Raw genomic sequence first — 21,398 nt, 5'->3', positions numbered from 1 at the left:
CAGTTTGGTCGTGCGGTGTCTTATAAATGTGTAATCAACTCGCTGACCATATCCTGAGTGATAATTGCACATTTGTACGCACGTATACTCCTTTTTCGACCAAAAATCCGTTAAGTTGAACAGGGCAAAACAATTAAATTACACACACAACAATTGACAGTTTGCACGCGATGGACAATTTTAAAATATATGGAGTTTTCACGCGCATCTCTAAGGCTTTTGTGATAAAGTCAAAATCTCAAACCCTATGAATATGTCCCAAGTATTGGAGCTCACATTTATATACAGGATTCGATGGCAGACTTCCGGTGTTAGCTATTGTACAGTATTCGCTGACACTTAATAATGAGACGTTTGGCGGGACTCATGTTTAATCGAGCATATCACTGCTCTTCATTGCAAAGCGAAGCAAGTGGGGGACTCTGATGAAAGGTTATGAGATATGAACTTGTTGAATATCTTCTTTTCACGCCTATGGCTCCTTGCTGTTTCTTCACAGCATCTTGGCACGTGGAAGGCTTTAGCACAAGGTATGTTTATAGTAAACATATTTTTCAATGCAGCAGGCATCGTGCTTGAATATTTATTATTTTAGAGAAACATAAAGTTTGTTAACTCTGTTATCTCTTCCATCATTAACACCTTAGCTTGCCAACAAATTCACGGCAGTATTGGGAAATAATCCCGTTGAAAGGTCATTGAAGACTGAAATGAATTCAAGTTGTCTCCTTCCGCCAGTTTTCAGCACTCTGAGCACCAAAGACTTTACAGTCTCACGGATGGTCACCCACATCTCTAAAGGATACTTTATCCGTTTTAACTGCACGCTAAATCCACATCCTTTTCTATTCAATAGTGGTTTATAAACGATGAAATAAGCGTTACGCTGTCCGGATTCTTAGAAAAAAGGCATTTACCTTCCAGTTTTAATTAATCTTGTAAGGGAATTTTTTAATTAGTCTAAGACAGTCTGCTACAATGCATACCTGAAGCGACAATGTTTTTATATTTTCGTTATAATTTATGCATGTAACATACTTAAGGCAATTGACAGACCATGTGATGTGCCGTTCAAAAAAAACAATTCAATTGGTTATTCGCCTATTGCTTAGGAACTGAACCATACTGCCCATAGCATACTTAACGTAAATTATTTTGTTAGTATTTTGAGAGCATTAGTTTAAGTTGTTCGTGATGTGTCACCAAGCTCATTAACTGTTTATAAATCCAAATGTTCTTAGCACAATGTCATATGCTTATATTGAGTCTTTTTTGTCGGCCTGATAAAAAAAAAAGGAATCATTCTTATCCATGTTAAACAAATAAAGAGAGTCATCCTATCTTAAATTTGGCGCTTTTTACGGGAGTTAAGTAGTTATTTAGGAGGATAGCGATGTATCAAATCTCGTTGAACAGTAGAAGCAATAGTTTTGTTTGCTTGAAACATGAAATGTAAAATACCTTAAACATTTTACAAAAAGGCTTTTATCATACACAATTTGCACAGAGGAAGATAAAATAAACTGAATCCTATGTTAATCAGCCTTAGCGGAGCTTTTTAGAAAAACAGTTATTAGCCAGCAGATAATCTCAGCTAATGCCAAAATCTAAAATTTATAATATCTGAAAAGGAGGAAGAAAAAACTGGAAAATTCAATTGATTTATTAGCGCAAGATGTTTTCAACATCTTCCCAACTGCAATTGCCAACTCGAATTATTTTGAACTTTCCACTTACAATAAGAAATGTCTTTAATACTTAGTATTCCTAAGATAACTTAGAATAAGGCCCGGGGGCTACTCCCTTATACAAGCCATGTAGGTATGTGCCGCCCCAAAGGGAATGGTTTTTACGCTGTTTTGGTCTGAAAACGAATATAGACTTTACCCATTTTGGTCAGGAATCGGGTATAGCTTTCGAGAAAACTGCGGGAATGTATGAACGTATTTATCGCTTCAATTCCAAATCAATAAGAAAGAAAGAGAAATATGCAAATTAGAAAGTATTTTAAGAAATCTTTTTGTCTACGTTCTAATCTAAGTAAATGATGACATACTTTCTTAGAGGCCAGGTCTGAAAACGGGTGTGAAAAATAACATTTTTTGGTCTGAAATAGGGTCAGGATTTATAGAATCGGGTGGCACCACCCCACCAAAAATTCCCAGGAGTACCCCCCCCCCCCCCCCCCCCACCCTAGGAATAAGGTGATATTTTTTGCAGTTGCAGTTTTACCGCCATTCTGGGCGGTTCAAAGGAATAACGAACACCATTTCCGCGGTCAGTTCGGCAATAAAAAGCGACAAAAAAGGACGTAATCGCGGCAGATACTATAATAAACCGCTAGACTCTTATTCTTAACCTTACTAACCACATACTTAATATATATAATACCTCGGTGAAGATCAATAAAAAATCACGTGACTTTGTTGAAGTGAAATTGAAAAGTTTTCTATGATCATTTTCTATGGAACTCCACCTGTGAAAACTAGATATTCGGCCCATGCGAAATCCAGCGATATTTTAGTTTTGTTAGCTGGCCACTAAAATTTAAAGTGACAGTAGACATCTGCGTTTCTTACTAAACATGTCCTTTGCATCAGTGTTCGTAAAATACAGACGGCGTCAATATGAAACTTGGCCTTCTGAAGAATTAAGAGTCTTAAATTGAGAAATAAAGCGATAAAGTTTAAACAGATTTGGTCTCCCATGCGTCTCTTGCATAACTGATGTCAAGTTCATGAAAACTGTGGTGTCTTAAGAGCTTCTTGATGGTAGAGTTTTTGAGGATTACTGTCTCTTTATCATGGCCAAATAAAATGCTTGTATGCCGGTTTCCTATATTTTAGGCATGACCGTAAATAGAGGTCAACGGTACCACGTTCAACCCTGTTTGACATTGGCGTTAAGAAAGTTTAACTTAGTAACAAATTGTTGTGATATGAAGAACAAATGTACGATATCGGTTTTCTTTCGACAGGAAAGCCATGTGAAGACCAGTTACCTGACTGTTCTGATTACCTTGATAATGATGAATGTGAAACCTACAGTGGCCTTACCAGACAGTACTGTGCTAAATCATGCAACTACTGTGAGTAGACAAGTTCTGTAGTCTTATGGAGGAGGGAGCTAGGGCGCTTCCACCATTGCAAGTGGTCAACTCTAGTCACTTAGGGATCCATCTGTCCCTGTATTGGTTGTGGCTCAAGTCCCCTCCCCCTATACACTACTTTCTTAACTGCCACAATTGTTATTCTCACAGCGTTTTTTTGTGGAGTCAAAAACTGTTGTGTGTTCGCATCACTTAAAGCATACCACTGATGATTAGTCGTTAGAGAATGATGATCTTCTTAGACGCCAAGTCAGCTGTCTCGTAAAAGTAGTCAAAATAGTTAATTCTAACTCTCATCTTAGCGTAATTAACATGGTGCAAATTATGTGATTATGATGCTCGCCGACAACGCTAATTTAAAATCCTCAAAAAAGAATGAAGACAAACTGTTTTTCCTAAGAGACTTATTTGTTTTCTTTTCTTTTTTGTTTTCGAAGGTACAACAGCTCCCCCTCCTGGGTCAGGTGAGTACTATGGCCTGCTTCCTGCATGACTGAGCTTATACTCAAGTTTAGTAAAACTGATAATGTTATCACAAAATTTCCCGAAGAATCCACTGCCTATAATCTACAAAAAAATTTATGTACTATTTTGCATTCTAAGGCTGTGACTTTCTTTTTTTTTTTATTGAAGTTACACAATAAGATAAACCAAAGAACTGGCCCCAGCTGTTCAAAAGGTGGATAACCAGTTTGTGTACCGTAAAGGCCATAATATGACTATGGCTGTAATTAAGTGTCATACTTAACAATTAATGAATGAGGCTGAGTATCTTATGAAGAACTTTATCGGTTTTATCCGTCGCGGCCGTAGGCCGAGGCGGATAACACTCTCCGAGATCTCCATAATTCTTCATATGATACGAAAGCCGAATTCGATAACTGTTTTATTATTCACTCAAAATAATTCCTTGATTAAAAACAAAGCTAAAACATGCTTACCTCCATCGATGTTGAGTTCACTTTCGATAGTGCACGTTTAGGGTCGTTCAGCTCTGCAAATATTCTCCAGTGTCGCCCTTCGAGTTGTCTTCTTGCTGTTCTTGCCATGTTTTTAGCGATAATTTCGCCTAGTGCTTACTCTAGAAACGAATGAAATATCCGCCATTTTTTGTTTTCACAACCAAAACAACCTCAACCTCAACCTCGTCCCCAGGTCTTCTCGATTAACGGTGCATTAACCTGCAAGAACGCTGCATTTTTGACGTCATTTCCTCGTTTAACACAAAATTCTTTCAAATTTGGTCATCAGTAACTTGTTATGGTGAATTATGCGTGTGCTTTTAGCCAATCAGAATCAGGGAAATATTTTGAAAGAATAATACATATACTTGGCTGAAATGGCTTGATTCGGGTTTTGAGGGTGTCAGAATTTTTTTTAAATTTTTTCGATATATTTTTTCAATTAACAGTTTGCCAAGACTTGTTATCAGACTGCGCAGTGTATATTGAGTCCTCGTCTCAGTGCCACCAAGCTAAAGATTTTTTTATGAAGTACTGTCCAAGAACGTGCGGCTACTGTTGTAAGTTCCTGTAAAAGTCTGTATGTAAAACTGTAAAAATTAGACATCTTCTGGGATAAGGGCCTCAACTCGTAACATAAACGTTGCGTGTTTGTGAAGCATTTCAGTGAAAGAATCGTAACTTTCCTAAAACTGTGAAAAAAAATGTTATACACAATATATTTGTTTGTTTGTTTTTTCGTTCCTTTATACAAAGATGGGTTTTAGCCTTTCCTTTCTACAAAACAGTTCGGTGTCAGAAGATTTTAAAGTAGCATCCAAAAGTTGGAGAATTAAAACAGCGCCGCTACAACACCTGGGTAGGTTCCAGTCCCTTACTGGAGAAATGTATTTTGTGTCGTACAAGAAAGGCCCTTTATCAAAAAAGTAAAAGAGCCACAAATATGAATTTGAGGAGCCTATTTATTTTCATTTACACTCTTCGTAGATTATCTTAATCGTCTTCTATAATCGAATTCGATACCTTATTTAAAAGAATGAAAGACGTCTATCTAACGAAAAAAAAACAGCTCGATTCACAGCTACAGACACGTGCATGCTTTGAGATGAGAGAACGATGTTCCTCTTCTAAAATGCTATTGAACTTTTACTTACTCATCAGCATGCTACGACATTCTGCCAGAATGCGCTTCATTTATCACCAGTCCAGAGGAGTGTCGGACATCAACGTTTTTGACCAAATATTGTAGAATGTCTTGTAGTCTCTGTGGTAAGTGTTTCTTTTTTTTTTTTTTTTACACAATTAAAGTATATTCTAGATCAACTGCTGCTTCTACAATTATGTAACTGCAAGAAACGGTCCATCAGTAGGCCATTCCTAAAATGTGTTGCTGCTTGGGCCCTTTGATGATTATTTTGATCATGGATTTTGTTACTTTAAAACACCTTGACTTACTTTGAGGCACCTAGTAAAGATAGATTTTTCATAGTTTTTCACTAATAATGATACTTTTGCTTTTTCAATTCAAAAAAAAAAGATTTTTCAACATCTTCACCTGCTACATCGTCTTCAACTTTGTTTCCAGCTACACAATCCTCTTCAACTGATTTTACCCCAACTCCAAGATCTTCGTCAACTGATTCTTCTCCATCTCCTAAAACTATGTCGACTCAGTCTACGCCAGCTCCAAAATCTTCGTCTACTGGCATTACACCAACTCTTAAAACAACGTGGACTAAACCTTCCGCAACTACACTGCCTTTATTAACCGCAGCGGTCGCTACAACGGCACGTACAACTAGAAAGCCGACAACAGGCAACACCCTTCCTCCTGGCCCAATAGGTATTTTCTTAAATACAGTTAACTGTTTTGCATACATATTTAGGTATTGTATATTTGATCTTTCCGAAAGGTAGCAGTATAGAAGTGATACACGTCCTACAAAACAAAGCCGTGTTTTGGGGAGCTGCTTAGAAAAAATTGTCAAATATGCTTTAAAACTCAAACTCCTCAGCGGGTTTGTGGCTCACATAGCACTTATATTTCCAGTTCTTTAAAATTCAATCACATGACATTTTATTTTGTTTTCCAGGTACAAATTTCACTTGCCTTTTACTTATTTCCATTAAATATTGCCAAGAAATTATAGCTAACTTGAATGGTGTGACAGTTTCAGGATGTGCGGACGTCAATCCAGAGCAATGCGCTTCGATAGTTGCAGACGACCCGCAATCCTGCAGAAATAGCGATCGTCGGGAATATATGGAGACGAACTGTCCTGAGACGTGCAAATTATGTGGTATGAACAATAAATGAGTGAACGAAGAAGTTTCAATTTCATGTCAATATTTAAAATGTCTGCGTTACACTCGTTACTTCAAATCGAGTAAAGGTCATAAACAAAAATTGTTATATTTTTGTATGTTTACCAAAAAGCAAAGTATTACAGAGTGATTCAAAGGATGGTGAGACATTTTTAATATATTTTGGCATGAAATTAGCAGCGAACAAAGGGGCCCCAATGTCACAAAGTTTACTTATTGGCCCCCTTACTGTAAGAGGTGAAGATTTATATAAATATAACAATAATAATAATTCCTTTATTTACCCTCAGGGGTATTTATAGCACTTATGCTAGTGGGGCCGTGTAAATGGCTGAAACAAATAATTCAACATACTCAAACATAGCAGGGATGAAAATACAAACTAAATGTAGAGTCAGGGAGTGACGTTTGTAAAGAAACGATAAATGCATGTGTCTCAGAAGTTTATTTGTGCAATTATGCTAAATCTTTCACTGATTAGTACTCTTTTCGATTAGATGTGGATCTTTATTGTGAGGATAAAATGCCAAAGGAGTGCAGAGATCTTATCACAAGGGACAAGGAATACTGCAAAACAAAGCCTGAATTTATGAAGGAAAATTGTGCCAGCACATGTGAATATTGCGGTATGAGAAAACCAGTAAAGACAGAACTTTCATTTGTTCAGTACATTCTTTTTACTTGTTGGCACTGGGCGGGATTTGCAATGTTATCTAACATATTTTACTTTTCCATTATTAAGGGTGTACTGATGCTTTGGAAATATGCTCAGCACTAGTGGAAAATAACAAAGATTACTGTTTTTCCAATCGGCTGTTTATGAAAACAAACTGTCCAAAGTCATGTGATCTGTGCAACGGTAAGATGTATCCTATTTCATCATACAAGACAATGAGGCGAGTTTTTTTTAACCTAAACAGGGCTTTCAAACACAGGATCGGTAGGAGATTAACGCAGTCTAACAAACTTATGATCGCTGTTCCTTCTTTCTCTTTACTTAGAGAGCCGCAACGCTTCACGCAATACAGAGGCAAACGGTATTTAAGTCATAACTTATTTTTTAATTACTAACATAACATTTAATAATAATAATAATAATAATAATAATAATAATAACAATAATAATAAAACTGTAATTGACAAAAGGCATGAAATTAATGGCTACTAAGTATTGCAGTAAAAATAATAAATATTTTAATTTCAGAAATGTTAGATAATTAGCTGCCTACGTGTTTGCTTGCTGCCATACTAAGTGTTTCCTTTTGGTTTTTAAAGCGCTCCCTCAAGTTAGCAGAGGGTGGAGAAGTTGAAGGGCTTGGAATAGAAACAAATCCCTTGACCTTTAGTTTGCAAAATGTTAGAACTATGAAATACCAAAACTTTCCCTTCAGTTGGCAGAGAGAGATGAAAAGAGCTAAAATACCAGCTTGAGGGTCACAACATATCATTGGACTTTGTCCTCAACAACACTACCCTGGTGTTAAATGAAATTTAAATTCAGTTTCGATGGGTTGTTTTGTATGTGAAATTAAATATAAAGAAAGGAGATGCGTTTTCGGGATCATAAAATGCGACTTCAAAAGCTGAACGAACAACAAATATGAAGATTAGTGTAAGATTCAAATGAGTAATTAGTACCATCTTAACATATTTCTTGCGTTATAGAGGATGTCTTGCCACCGGCGCCACCATTTAGGGGTAAGAAATAAAAGCTGAGATATCGTAACTATTAAGAAACATTCTAAGAGCAAAAGGACGTTTTCTTCAAATCAGGTCTATGACTCCATGCTGTAATTACTAGCAAATGAGATGATCAGGATACTTGCGGCATGATTCTGCAATTTTTAGGGGCACACTATGCTCCGTCTAATGCCGTTTTGTTTTTTAAAACAAACGATCACATCATCCTAAGAGTGAAAAGGCAATTGGTGAATTAATGACTATAGTTGTCATGAAATATTGCCAATGTGTAGTTCAGTATAAGAAATGAAATACACGCAGTGAAATTAGAGGGTCTCAATATGGTTAACCGTCAGCTGCCAAAAAGGTAATTTTTTTACCGTCATCCGTCAAAAATACAGATTAATATTAACCGTCAAGAAGTTTCCAGGTATTTCAAATCTCACCTTTTCAGCTGATCTTCACAGAATTTTGGCTTCTGAAGAATCTTCAACTGGAAAAACCAGTTTCCATGTTCTCAAAACACTCTCTCTACGTGCTTTAGACATTATTAGACGTTACAACTTGCTTATATCTGAAAATATTTCAAAATTTCATAAGTGAAAGGCTAAGACAACCTCAAAAAACTTAAAACAGAAATTCATATTTTCTTAAACTCTTGGACTAAATTTCCTCTAAATAACTCTACGCGTCAACCGTCAAAAGCTCTAAAATTTAACCGTCAACCGTCAAAGCTACCATACTGCTCTTGTCCGTAGATTGTGTCGATAAAAGGAGGAGGTGTCAAATGTTTGCTGCTAAAAGGAACTATTGTACTTATCAAAGACGGTTCATGAAACGCAACTGTCCAAAAGCATGCCAGTTCTGTGAAAAGGTAAGGTGACTGTGCAGTTTACATCGAGAAAACAGTTCACCCTTCTTACATATGCCATTTTTTACGTCGTCCTCAGTAGAACCTTTGAGTATATTTGCCATATGACTAGTCAACGTTTGCCGTTGTCCACTTTGCTATTGACTATAACTTCATTTTTCGTATGAATCAGAAATTTGGAAACGCCACACAACGTAAATTATTAATTCCTATAATACATTTGATGAACTAGATAAAAAGATAGGAACGGTTTCTATTAACAATTTCAGTTTGCAGTGGTGTGGAAAAACAGTACAGTAAGATAAGCTCGAAAGCGAAATAAAAGCTTTATTTGCGCAAGACGCAACCCTAGCGGATAAGGTTGCGGAGTGGTCTATGCAGAATAGAATCAAACTCAATAGCGACAAGTGTAAGGAGCTCAGGATATGTTTTGTAAAGGATGAGCCCTAGTTTGCGCCTATTGTAGTAGATGGTAATGAGCTAAAGAAAGTGACTAGTGCTAAACTTCTAGGTCCGACCATATCGAGCAACCTTACATGGAACGATCATATTAGTGACATTATCAACCAAGCGTCGAAGCGTATGTATTTTTTTGGTGCAGTTAAAGAGATCGAGAGTTCCTTGGCAGGATATGTGCACTTTTTACTCTGCTTGTATACCGCTCTGTTCTTACGTACGCTACACCCCCCTTTTTTATGCCCTGCCAAAGTACCTAAAAGAAGAGTTGGTGCGAGTTGAAAAGCGGGCCAGGGGCGTAGCCAGGATTTTTCAAAGGGGGGGTCACAGAGGCTACTCACCAGATTGTCATGTCGACTTCCACGCCCATATTAGCTAAAGACAAGAGCCGTTGACGAAAATACTTCACAAAAAAACAAATTTTAAAAAAGTGGGCTTTTCAACAATGGCTTTTACGGCCAAGATATTGTCATGGCGTTTTCGCTACCTGAATATTGTAGGTTGTTTGCTCAAAAGAAGGCCTACCAAGGGGGGGTCACGGGCACCCCAGGACACCCCCCCCTAGCTACGCCCCTGCGGGCAATGTCTATAATATGCCCAGGATGGCCCCACCAGGAGGCTATCGAACTGGTGAACATTGTTCCTACAGTAGATTTCATCACAGGGCTATGTAGTAATACTTTCGACACCATTGTAAAGGACCCTGAACACCGTCTGAACAGTTTAATACCATTTAGTGGACCGTCACGTTATGCTCTAAGGTGCAACTGATGCTTCATTGTACCTAAATGCCAGACAGATCGTTTTAGGAACAGTTGTATGATTAGATCTTGTATTGATAATATATATATATACGTAGATTTTTAGACTTTTTATCATCTTTTTTATACTTTCTTATTTACGGTACCTAGTTTTATATACCATTTTATCAATCGCATCATTGGTAAATACGCAATTCAGCCTTTGGGCTGCAAAGCATTGATAATTAAACTATCTATCTATCCTTCCAAAAACCTTCCCTGCAGCTGTTTATCTGTTTAAAGAAACGTACCAGACTTCACAGCAGATGTTCAGCAGCTACTTTTCATACGATAGTGTCTGTCCAAACATGATGTCATGGTCTTTATACTGTGTACACAGTTGTGAAACCAAAAGGATAACATTTGACATTGTACATCAGTCGAAAGTGCCATCTCAAAGTGTGCTACAGCGTATCTATAAATTCATGCACAAAATACGTTGGGGTGATGCCCAAGCATTTCATAGTGATACTTAGAGTCGAAGAAGGCGTGTTTTGCGACAAACACTACCAGTTCTTTACAGACGTTTAAGTAATGTTCTGGCGGATTTCCATTGCATTTGCCCTTTCTGTTCTAGCTGTCTCCACCGTTCAGTCTTGTCTGAAGGTATGCTTTTCGGGGATAGTCTGGGTTCCGATTCTTTTAGAGCTAAATCAAAACAAACTTTTCAGCTACTGGTACTCGTGAAGAAACAGGTACCTGTTGATCGCTTCTGCTCTTCATTTTATTGTCGGTTTTGCCTCCCGAACATGAATCAAAAATTTTAACTCTGACACGATTTCAGGCGAATCTCAACTGTGTTTAGGTAAAAATCAGGAGGAGACAATAGTTACTCATGGCTATTAACAACGTTAGAATTGAAAATCTTAATAAAGAAGATTAGATGAAGATATGAGGAAACTTCCTCTGAGTTTTCATAAACGCAGCTCAAGCATATACCGTGGACAATATGGATTAAAGATGTATTGTATTGTATTTTCCCAGGAGTACAATTTTTCGATCAACACTGAATGGAATGGTGCCCCAATCAATCACGCGCCCATCGTCTTCCAAATTAGTGCCCAGGACTCTCGTAATTTACTCGTATCTGTCAGTGGACCTTTCTTCAATGACCCAGGGCCACCACCATGCGCGGCCGGAAGCGCTTGTTACGGATTGTGGAACTACGAAGGTAAAATCCTCGCTGTTTTAAGGCAAAGTTTAAGTGTCAGTACTTCGAGCAGCTTCAAAAAGGTCTGGTTTACAAGAGTGTTTGGAAAATATTAATGGAAGGGCAACATTTTTTGCTGGGTTATTTTAAACTGGATGCAATTTTCTTGATCCCGCCATTTGCAATTTTCAAGAAAAAGATAAACGTGATCAACTTCCATACCACGCAACTTAAGGAAAGGTTGCTTGTATATGACAGTGAAACCATCGTTGGTAGCTAAAGCCCAACAAATCATTGAGGCGTTTTTTATTAGGGTTCTCAGAAATGAGACGAGCTAAACACGTTAAAGGAGCTTATATTGATGTCATTTCAATATCATTTAACCTGTCATTTTTGAATTTTCAACCATATGCTATACTTTTGACTATTTTAGTTGCCGAGGTGTTTTTTCTTGGGAAAAACGAGAAATACTTGGAAGTCGAGTTGAGCCCGTAAGTCTCTTTTCAGATTGTCTTATCTACGTTGGTTTGCAGATCCATATTTCATTTATATCCTATTAATAAGTTAATAATTGTATTGTATCCTGTTTTAATATTCGATCGTTCTGGGATAATACTAATTTATATATAGAATGCGTTATATCAGGTTCGTTTTACACCATAGCTGGGAATGACTGTTTTGCATTCCGCCCATAGCCAGAGCGATACTGCGTGGAGATATTAAAATGGCGGTTATCACATTTTTGGGTATATAAGCAGCCACGCACTATAAGACACTATCAAGATAAAGCAGAAATGTACAGTTTTTTTTGACTCTCTCCCTCGGAGTCTTCAGCGTTTCAAGTGTGTAATCAGAAAATTACAGTATAAGGAATAAACCTGTTGTCTGTGCAAAAAACTTGTACGTGATTTCTCTTCCAAGTGGATTCGACACATATCCAAATCAATGACGAATGTCACTCGTTAAACCGGGCTGTCGCTTAGTATCATGCGGGAGTCCTAGTATATATTGAGGTTTCACTGTTTAACAAACTTCAGATTTATGACTTTTATCCTTTTTAGGCATGGACAACATTTGCTTCTTTTACTGAATGGAGTAAGGAAGCCATTTTTGGTAAGAACACATGTGGATCGAGCTTACAGATTGCTCAAAACGTGTTTAAAAAAACGATGTTGCGCGTTTTACCACCCACGAAAACAAATCAAGTTGATTTGGGTTGCGAAACGTTGTTGCAGAAAGTAGAGAGTAGTTTTACTTTTTGCAACAAATTTCCGCTACCTGCAACAACCTGATTTATTGCAAAACAAGTGATTCGGGGGGGGGGTAAAACGGACAACACCGCTTTTCGATTCATTTTGCTGCAATGTTACAAAACAAGTTGCTCGTTTTTGTTGCTTGTTATACCGTTGCTTTAAAGCACAGACTGAACAGGGTAATCTGACACAAGGAGCAAGTCAAAAAGTTTGGAAAAATCAAACGGAAAAAAGACTCCGAATATTAATTAAGTTGATTGCTTGTTTTAAATACTAACCAGTATTGAATTAAAAGCTTCTTTCTTTTTAAATTCAACACATGGTGTGCAGTGACTTTGACGCCTTTTTGGGTTTTGATGCGCAAGCTCTTCTCAATGTACTTTCAATATTGACAAGTTCACTTATTTTCTAATTTCATATTTTTTTCAAACTGGTTTGTATCTCACTGTCTTAACGAAAAAAGTCGTTTTCTCTCTTATCTCAGGATAAGGTGCCTATAGAGTACACAGCACAAATTGACCGCACAAAGAACACATGGAATGGTACTGCGACAATTCCGATGGACTACCTCCCACCACATGTGGGAAGAATCAATGCATATGCCATTCACGGGTCTGGGGTCAATCGGCGATACGAGTCATTATATCCTGCATCGGCTGATGTCAGCGATCCTGATTTGTGAGTGAAATGATCGCATTTTATCGTAAATTATACGATTATGCATTGACTAGTCAAAAGCTTACTGTTTATCTTTTCCACACAAAAAAAACGTTTTCACTTATCGATGAGTATTTAACACTTGCCTAAGAAAGTTAGGGTGTTGAGTTTGGAAACATTTCGAAGGTTACGAAAAAATGGATAGCCATCGTACGATGAAAGCTGTTCGTAAATACTAAATAATAATCATACTGTCTTAAAAACGAACACTCGACACATAGTAAGTTTTGAACTGCTTGTCATCTAGTAGTCCGAGTGAAAAAAAAGTGCAGCTCTTTCCCTATTTTTAATTGTCCGGCGAATTTCAAACAAACTTCTCAAATTCGAGTATCCTCTTCGTCGAAACACTGAGACTTTCATTTGTCTTAAGGGAAATTTTAAAAACACTGATTAGTGGATGAGGTTTTTGTGATATCCGCGATAATCAAGGTCGAGGTAAGTGTAATCAGCCAAGCCGACGGCCGAGGCTTATAACAGGCTTACCGAGACCTTGATTATTTAGGATATCAAAAAAACCGAATCTAAAAATTGTTTTATTATACGTTGTTTTGAAGAAAATAACGACAACACACCGTCGCAAGGAACCTAAATTGATATTGGTATTGGAAATCATGAAATGCGCGCGCAACCTACAGATTAGTCAGTTATCTGCTAGCAGATAACTAACTAATCTGTAGGTTGCTCTGATTTCCAAAATTAGCTGTAGCCAATGAAAAGACAGATAGTGAGTATAATGTATAATAAAAAAGGTTATTGATTAAAACATCTGACAACATCAATTGGTAACCCTTCCTCGTGACATACTCTGGCCGATGACAGTTTGATTTCACTGGGCGCGCGGTTGACAAATAACTAAAATTGAATTTTTGGCAAAACATTCATCAACTAACTTCCTTGTTATTTCTTTTTAGCCATCGCCTGGAATTTTTCAAGCCATTTGACTTTAAAGCCATGTTTTCTTTATCGTGGGAGAAACCAAAGTCGCCTTTCTGGAAGAACAGTATTCGAAGAATAATGCGATCAAGAGCAAGAATTTAATTCTTGGTTTGCAAGCACGTGACAAGGCGGCCATGTTGTTGGTCAATACAATAATTTATTTTCGATGAATTTACACGAAAATGGAGTTAGTTCCTATTGGAGAGAAATGCATTTGTTCGTGTTCACCAATATGGCCGCCATGTCGCGTGCAAACCAGCAATTGGGATTTTCAGCCAGTCACATATTGTTGCCCCAACCTCATGCGAAGTTTCAGGAAGGCAAACCGTGTCATGAAACGAAGTACAACACGATAGTATACTACCAAATAAATCTTAGTAATCCCAGAATACCGGGACAGTAGTTTAGGAATGTTTTCCTTTTTATTTTTTCGGGCGGGAGGGGGGGGGGGGGGGCGGGGGGCGGGGGACGAGGAGTGTTGGGCAGCCTCCGCGCCAACCCCAAGGAAAAGGCCCGTTCTTTCAAACGACTTCACAATAACGGCATCGGTCGGTCACTTTGTCTGGTAAAGCCAAGCCATAGGGATTTCAAATGCACAGCATATCTTTAATTTATATTTTAGCACGATATGCAAAACACTTTCTGGAATAACCCTGGATGAAACTTAATAACAATGTTTAAAAATTGATGGGGTTATAAATCCACTTCATGAATCTCAGTCAAATAGTTAACGTAATTGATAACGTGTATCCAGTGGATACTGATTTACACTGAATCTCATATTTTCTGTAAGCTTTTTCCTTACAATAATTATAAATATGATTGAATGTAAACTTACTTGGCTATCTAAAACCATATGCAGCTTTAAAACGTGTGCATGTAATAAATATCATATATTTCTCAGTTCCTAAATTTAATTTCTATTACAATATTATGTTAGAGTACTATGTCTTCATCTTTCGGGCTACTGGTTTGACAAACAGAGGTCATTTTCTGGACGCATTATGTTTTCCACGAAATGTCCAAATTTTTATGTAATCTGGTATTATGGTAGAATCTAGATTAGAGTTCAAACCGCGGCATTGTAGATGGACCAATCTGGTTTTTGCTTGCCAGTAGATGGAAATCGTGCTTGACAGTATGTGCGGTTGTTAAGTACACAAAAATGAAAGCACGCATCGCTTCACCAGATGCCCGGACCAAAGCTGGACACAACCCAACTACACGAATTGCATATTCTAGGAACCATCTGCTGGATTGGAATAGCCTGTTCAGTAAAAGACTATGACATCTAGCACTTTGAAGCTTTACTGATGATCTAGAAAACATCAAGTGCCCTTAAGACATTCAACACCAGGAATAGTTGACTGTTACACAGGGAGAGTGCTGGAAACGGTCTTGGTCACGGCAGATGAGAACAGTTTGGTGAAAAACTTCATGCCTGTAGAACCACCAGGAATATAGCTGACAAAGTACCTAGTACAAACAAGGTATACAGTGACAAATGAGGGCACTGTGAACAACCCATCAACCACGACATCCCATCATCTTAAAGGTGAATGTTCTTTAAACTAAGCTTGAAGTACCCCTGAATGTTCATATAAAATGGGGACATTAATCTGCTTAATATTGGGGTTTTTACCCATCAGTTACAAAATTTCTCAGTGTTACAACTGAAGTTAGTATTAGATATGGGTAAACAAGTAATTTAAAGACTTAAAGAATTTAAACTCACCATATAAGAGCTAGAATCTGTACTACAGCACAAACTGCTGTTAGAACTGTGCTTTTCACCTTAAAAGAATAAACCAAATATTAGTCGTACATGTAGCTCCAGGATCCTAAATTTCCAGATTAACAACTGCATTACTTTAAATGATACCCTGTGAGCAGACGCCCCTCGATCTTCCTGGATAAATTGGGACTTCCTGACTAATCTAGGTAGATCGAAGGGCCTCCAGAGGCAAATCCAGACCTTCAGATAAGGGGAGAGGGGAGTCTGGTCATCCAGACCCTGAGATGGGGGGGGGGGGGAATCTCAAAAAAAAAATTTTTTCAGCCTTTCCGGCCTCGGTTTGGTTAGGGTACTCAAATGAAGGACGGGTGCCTTAAATCCAGGCCTTTGCCACCTGCTCCTTTGGTTATCCTGCCTACTATTGTAAAATATTTTGACTGGGCAATTTGATAGAGACCGTTGAGTGGCAATTCCTGACAAGCCAGACATAAGCCATTATCCAACAAAGAGGACAAGCCCCATAAAACTGATTAAACAGTGGAAGATAGTAGGGAAATGACGGGAATTTGGCGGGAGGGGGGGAGCAACAGCCTTCTTCCAAGTGCTAACATGTCAATGACAAGTTAGATTTATTGTTAATAAGCAGCCAGCAACAGTATTCTTGGAAATTTAAATACACTTACAATCATGGCCATGTAGAGTGTAGCAAACATTGAACCAAAGTATGCAGCTGTAAAAGGAAGCCTTCCAAATGAACATAAATGTTTTGCATGATTAACTGGTCCCCAAAGAAATGAAAAACTGGAAGAGAACAGACAGAAATTCATGGTATAATTGATATAAAAACAGGGTTCGTACTCTTTTGAGCTCTCCAAATTCCATGACTTTCCCTGACTTTTTCAAGTTTTCCATGACCTTAGGTTTAGTTGTCACTTTCAAAAACTTTCACAATTTTCCTAGTTTGGGGGTATTTTTTTACTTAAGCAGTTCAACAGACACAAACTCTGGTGTCCACCACAATGTGTGCTGTTTGCGCTGTATAATAAAATTAATCCTCTCTATCTTACATTGTCCTTGCTTTGTCATCTGCAGCAACTAAACTACCAAACAAAACTTTAATTTTCCATGACTTTCAAGGACCGACAATTAAATTCCATGACTTTCCAGGCCTGGAAAATGAAACTCTTAAATTCCCTGCCTTTCCAGGTTTTCCATGACCAGTACAAACCCTGAACGCAATAATGAATTAAAAAATAACACACTTGTCAATAATAATATTATAATATTGAGCACTCAACAATAAGAAAACACTGTTAGTTAATTGTTTATTGCATTGGGGAAAGATTATTTAAAATTTCCTGATATTCCTGAAACTGTCCATGCCCTCACATACACTGTGAGGAGGGGGGGGGGGGTTATCTCCCCAACGGACCCCACTGGAGTTTTCAATACAAAATGTTACTTTGTACTCTTAAGAACGGACTATTTTCACTAAAAGGGCTTTATGTATCTGTTATTTATTTATTTATTTATTGTTAGTTGAATAGTCATAGAAGTAACCAGTACCTTTTTTATATCATCCACATTTTACGAGTATAAGCGTGTTGACTTATTAATAATTAAATTACTGTATTTACACATTCACTTTACCTTCCTATTGTAAACAAACTTCCCATTGTGTAAAGAAGCACAAACTTCCGGGCCTTTAACAGCATGAAAGGTGCTATAAAGCCAGCCTAGAAAAGGCAGTTTAAGAAAGTGAGAAGACAATGGCCCAACTTCCTCTTACATATACTCAAATTATACCGATCACTGTATATATACTATGATCAGTGGGGCGATGTTATGATTTGTGTTTTGATTTGTTTCGATAAACAAAAGTGCGCCTTCTCTTTGGTTGAAAAGTGTCGCGTGACCAGTTGGCCCTGTCCTTAAATTTAGGGATATTCCAGACTGTATATGTAACAACTCTGTATGTTAAGTGCATGTCTCCAGATTTGAATTAAACCTTTACGGCAAATACTGTACATGTGCATGATAATTTATGTGCATATGTAAGGGAATCACATGACAATGTTCGCAATATAATGAGAACAACTACTTGTAGTATTTAAAAAGAAAGAGAGAAAGTACACCCATTAAATTACAGGCATTAAATGTGAATAATGGAAAACAGCTGTGTTAGCAGCCTGAATTTTCAACCTCTTGTAAGGATGAATTGTTTTTGTTTTTGAGGATGTATCAGTTATGACCAAGTTTCACATAAAGTATATTTGAACAACAGAAATGACACTATTCAAATCAAGTGATCATTAAAAAATTACTTTATCTTACCATGACAAAACAGAAAATTCCCATTAACAAGCACATGAAAAATCCTGTGATTCTTTGAGTTCGAGTCTGCAGCCAAGACGGTGTAAGCGGTTAGTATCACAAACAACATGTAAACAAACAAGCCAATGTACAATTAGACAGCAGCATGAGCGGGTTGGTCAGATGACAAAAAAAAAAGGTAAAAAAAACACATAAAGTCTGAGAATAGAAGCCCTGAAACCCCACCATCTTTGCTGTGACGGAACATATGATGTACGATGTCACAGTAAAAAGCAAAAAGGATACACCACTGAAACTCCTGTACCTGGAAATGCTGTTACAGTGCTCACTTTTCATATAAAAAGAATTTATTAAAATTAAACAAGGTTTAACAACATTTTATTTGAAAATGCTAACATTTTAGGTTGGTCAAAAATGGAGAAAAAAGGGGATGGCACGAGATCATTTGGAATTGCTTTGGCACAAATCCTGTATCATAGTAATAAGAACAACATTGGCCCATTTGGTGCCAGTTGGCTGTTCACATTCAACAACATTATTTTGGTATTCTCATTTCTATACCTGGTCATACATGGTACAGTTGAAAGGGTCTGGAAGAGGTTTTGCATGATCCATGAATTGACCAGTAAGAGAGTGTGAATCGAGAAAACTCATGAAATAAAGTCATGATTCAGGAATGATATATTCACTGTGACGATGGTGATCCTCTGACATTGTACTCTGTGAATCACGATTTCTACCAATAAAACAGATGTAAGTGTCGTGATGAGGGTTCTAAGTTAAAACCTTTTAAAGTGAAAACTTACAGAGCTTTGATTTTATACTTTATAGCTTTAAAATTCATTGCCGGTCAACTTTGTAGTCGTTAAACAAAAAGCAGAGAATCACCCGTTTGATCACAGAATATATATTTTTTGATTCATTTCGATCACAGAGTCATTTAAGAATAACTCTTGCCTGAGTAGCCCAGCAAACACTAAGAATCATTGATGGACTTGATCAGTTCGTCATCTAATCACGTGATTCATGAAATGACTCTAACGTGGTTCATGAATGTAGAGAAATTTAACCCGTGATTCAAGATTCAGACACTCACTTTCAGACCTTGAGTTGAACCTCTCCTCAAAGGCCACCTTGGGGACAAAAGAAAGTGGTTGTTGTAGAGAGGTGGCCATTGCAGAGGTTTAAACAAGACCAAATGTATGGAACGTCTGCCAAAAAGGTTCCCATTGTAGAGAGGTGGTCGTTAGGTCGACTGTATTACCAAACAATACAATTACAACTAAATTAATCTAATTTTACTTATTTTAATAGGAAATTTAATACAAATTATGCATCAGTCAATTCCAGCGGCACCCGCCCCCCCCCCCCCCGGGGGGGGGGCACTCGGGTATTTTTTGGGTGGGTATCTGCTGCTCGGGACTCCAAATTGGCACCCCGTTCTAAAAAAAATTCCCCTAAAATTGATACCCCGTTCTAGAAATGGGCCAATTTTTTATACCCCGTTCTAGAATTCACCCTAAAACTGATAACCCATTCTAGAAATGAGCCAATTTTTTAAACTCCGTTCTAGGGTGCAACAAGAGTACAACAGTTTGCTTGTTAACGCATTGAACCGTATTCTTAAAAGCAATCTGTCCTTGAATTATTTCAAATGAGTGCTTACAAAACTGGAGATTTCATGCGTTCGAAATATTATACCCTGTTCTAGAAAATGCTTCTGAAATGGATACCTCGTTCTGATACCCCGTTCTAAATCAGGAGCTTCAAAATCACGACCCCGTTGGGCGGCACATACCCGTGTAGGTAATGTATGGGAGTACACACCGCCCCCCCCTGGTGCCCAGCCCCCCCCCCCATTTGAAAGCGGTCATCCTCAAAGTATAGGATCTATAGTAAATACATTTAAAATGCAGGGAAGTCACATTAAAGCATTAAACAATCTGTAAAGTCAATTACAATTTCTTTCTTCCATAGTTCCGCGACAATAATGTTAATATTATTGTCAATTTAATATTAATATTATTTTCAATATTCTTCGTAAAAAAATCGAAAAAGAACTGAAACATATTTAAGTCTAAGCAAATTTAGGACGTATGACACAGAAAGGCACGTATTCTGCCCATAAATTGGTAGACACTTACCAAAGACGGCAAAAATGGGTCTTTTTCTCCCTTTGCAAACCAATTTCCCCAACCATTTTGTGCGGAGAAAGAGTTCGTACTTTGAGGGCTTTGATTACTCCGAGTTGATGATGGACCCCCTTTTGATGAAGATCCAAAAGATGCAAAATCTTTTAGCGCAGAAATTTTATTTTCCAAATCCATATCGACGATCTTCCTTACTGATACGCGGGCTCAAGTTTCAAGCAGTTTTTTTAAAAAAGTAAGAGAGAAACCTGGGCCTGGACTCACGATCGCACGCGCATCGACACGCGCATCCATCCTCACTATGCGCATTCCTCCACGCGCCTGTGCAGGGCTCTTTTGTTGTCATTGTTGTTGTTGTCATTTTTTCTTTAGTTTTGTCTTTGCGTTTGTCTTTCTGGAATGCAGAAAAAAATGGAAAATAGAAAAACTCTTTTGAGAGTCAAATAAGTTTGATGTACACCCACAACAGGCTCCTCTTTCCGTCGAGGCAGTCATCCGGGGGGTGAAAGTACTGGATGCTCGTCGTCTTGTTAGGGGTAGAAAATGTAGATTTTGGTCTCAATTCAATTTTAATATTTTTCCCGCGAAGGTATCGCTAAGGGTTGTGCGTAAAGAATTATCTACAGCTATTTCGAGAAAGGTTGTCGGAAAACGGTGCTGGTTTTGAGTTCACTGATCTCTGGGCGGGGCTACACGAGCGCGCTAGCGTAGCCCCATACCTAAGAAAATGTGGTAGTCTACCCAGCCAAGAAATCTTCGTGGACGCATTTTCACACGTTTACATTTAAATGTAAATGAGCTAGCGAACAGACGATGTACTGTGTCGTTGGCTTTAACCTTCAGGTGCAGAGGTGCAAAGTGCAAGGGAAACTGGACATGACTGGAGGTGTTACTCGGGATTCGGGCCTTGGGATTCGGGT

General features: G+C 37.9%; 2 protein-coding genes across 2 annotated transcripts; one reads left to right on the top strand and one right to left on the bottom strand.

Moving 5' to 3' along the window:
- The first annotated feature begins 236 nt into the window (after nt 1-236).
- On the top strand, nt 237-14,691 carry LOC140927869 (uncharacterized). The gene is made up of 17 exons (XM_073377601.1): nt 237-530; nt 2,978-3,088; nt 3,547-3,573; nt 4,521-4,631; nt 5,233-5,340; nt 5,609-5,914; nt 6,243-6,371; nt 6,894-7,022; nt 7,139-7,255; nt 7,398-7,433; nt 8,062-8,094; nt 8,835-8,950; nt 11,188-11,374; nt 11,787-11,844; nt 12,415-12,466; nt 13,091-13,284; nt 14,235-14,691. The coding sequence occupies exons 1-17, from the start codon at nt 443-445 to the stop codon at nt 14,359-14,361; spliced, it is 1,929 nt and encodes a 642-aa protein (XP_073233702.1). The 5' UTR covers nt 237-442; the 3' UTR covers nt 14,362-14,691.
- A 55-nt stretch (nt 14,692-14,746) lies between these two features.
- Nucleotides 14,747-20,687, bottom strand: LOC140941291 (uncharacterized). The gene is made up of 6 exons (XM_073390274.1): nt 20,473-20,687; nt 18,329-18,394; nt 17,645-17,730; nt 16,678-16,795; nt 15,995-16,053; nt 14,747-15,735 (listed from the first exon to the last, which is right to left on the bottom strand). Exons 1-6 carry the CDS (start codon nt 20,653-20,655, stop codon nt 15,630-15,632), a joined length of 618 nt encoding a protein of 205 aa, XP_073246375.1. The 5' UTR covers nt 20,656-20,687; the 3' UTR covers nt 14,747-15,629.
- Nucleotides 20,688-21,398: the final 711 nt, after the last annotated feature.

Source organism: Porites lutea, chromosome 1 (genome assembly GCF_958299795.1).
Source record: "Porites lutea chromosome 1, jaPorLute2.1, whole genome shotgun sequence".
In the NCBI taxonomy this organism is placed as follows: Eukaryota; Metazoa; Cnidaria; class Anthozoa; order Scleractinia; family Poritidae; genus Porites; species Porites lutea.
The sequence above is the reverse complement of the archived record's forward strand: the minus strand, read 5'-3'. Positions and strand labels throughout refer to the sequence as shown.

Bases quoted from the DNA above. Each gene is read 5' to 3' on its own strand.
- LOC140941291 (XM_073390274.1), bottom strand. From the start codon at position 20,655: ATGGATTTGGAAAATAAAATTTCTGCGCTAAAAGATTTTGCATCTTTT. The intron at 16,796-17,644 runs GTAAAGTGAATG...GTTCTCTTCCAG, and splicing joins AGTTTGTTTACAATAGGAAG to TTTTTCATTTCTTTGGGGAC. The intron at 16,054-16,677 runs GTAAGTGTATTT...TATTCTTTTAAG, and splicing joins CACTCTACATGGCCATGATT to GTGAAAAGCACAGTTCTAAC.
- LOC140927869 (XM_073377601.1), top strand. From the start codon at position 443: ATGAACTTGTTGAATATCTTCTTTTCACGCCTATGGCTCCTTGCTGTT. The intron at 7,256-7,397 runs GTAAGATGTATC...CTCTTTACTTAG, and splicing joins GTCATGTGATCTGTGCAACG to AGAGCCGCAACGCTTCACGC. The intron at 11,845-12,414 runs GTAAGTCTCTTT...TATCCTTTTTAG, and splicing joins TTGGAAGTCGAGTTGAGCCC to GCATGGACAACATTTGCTTC.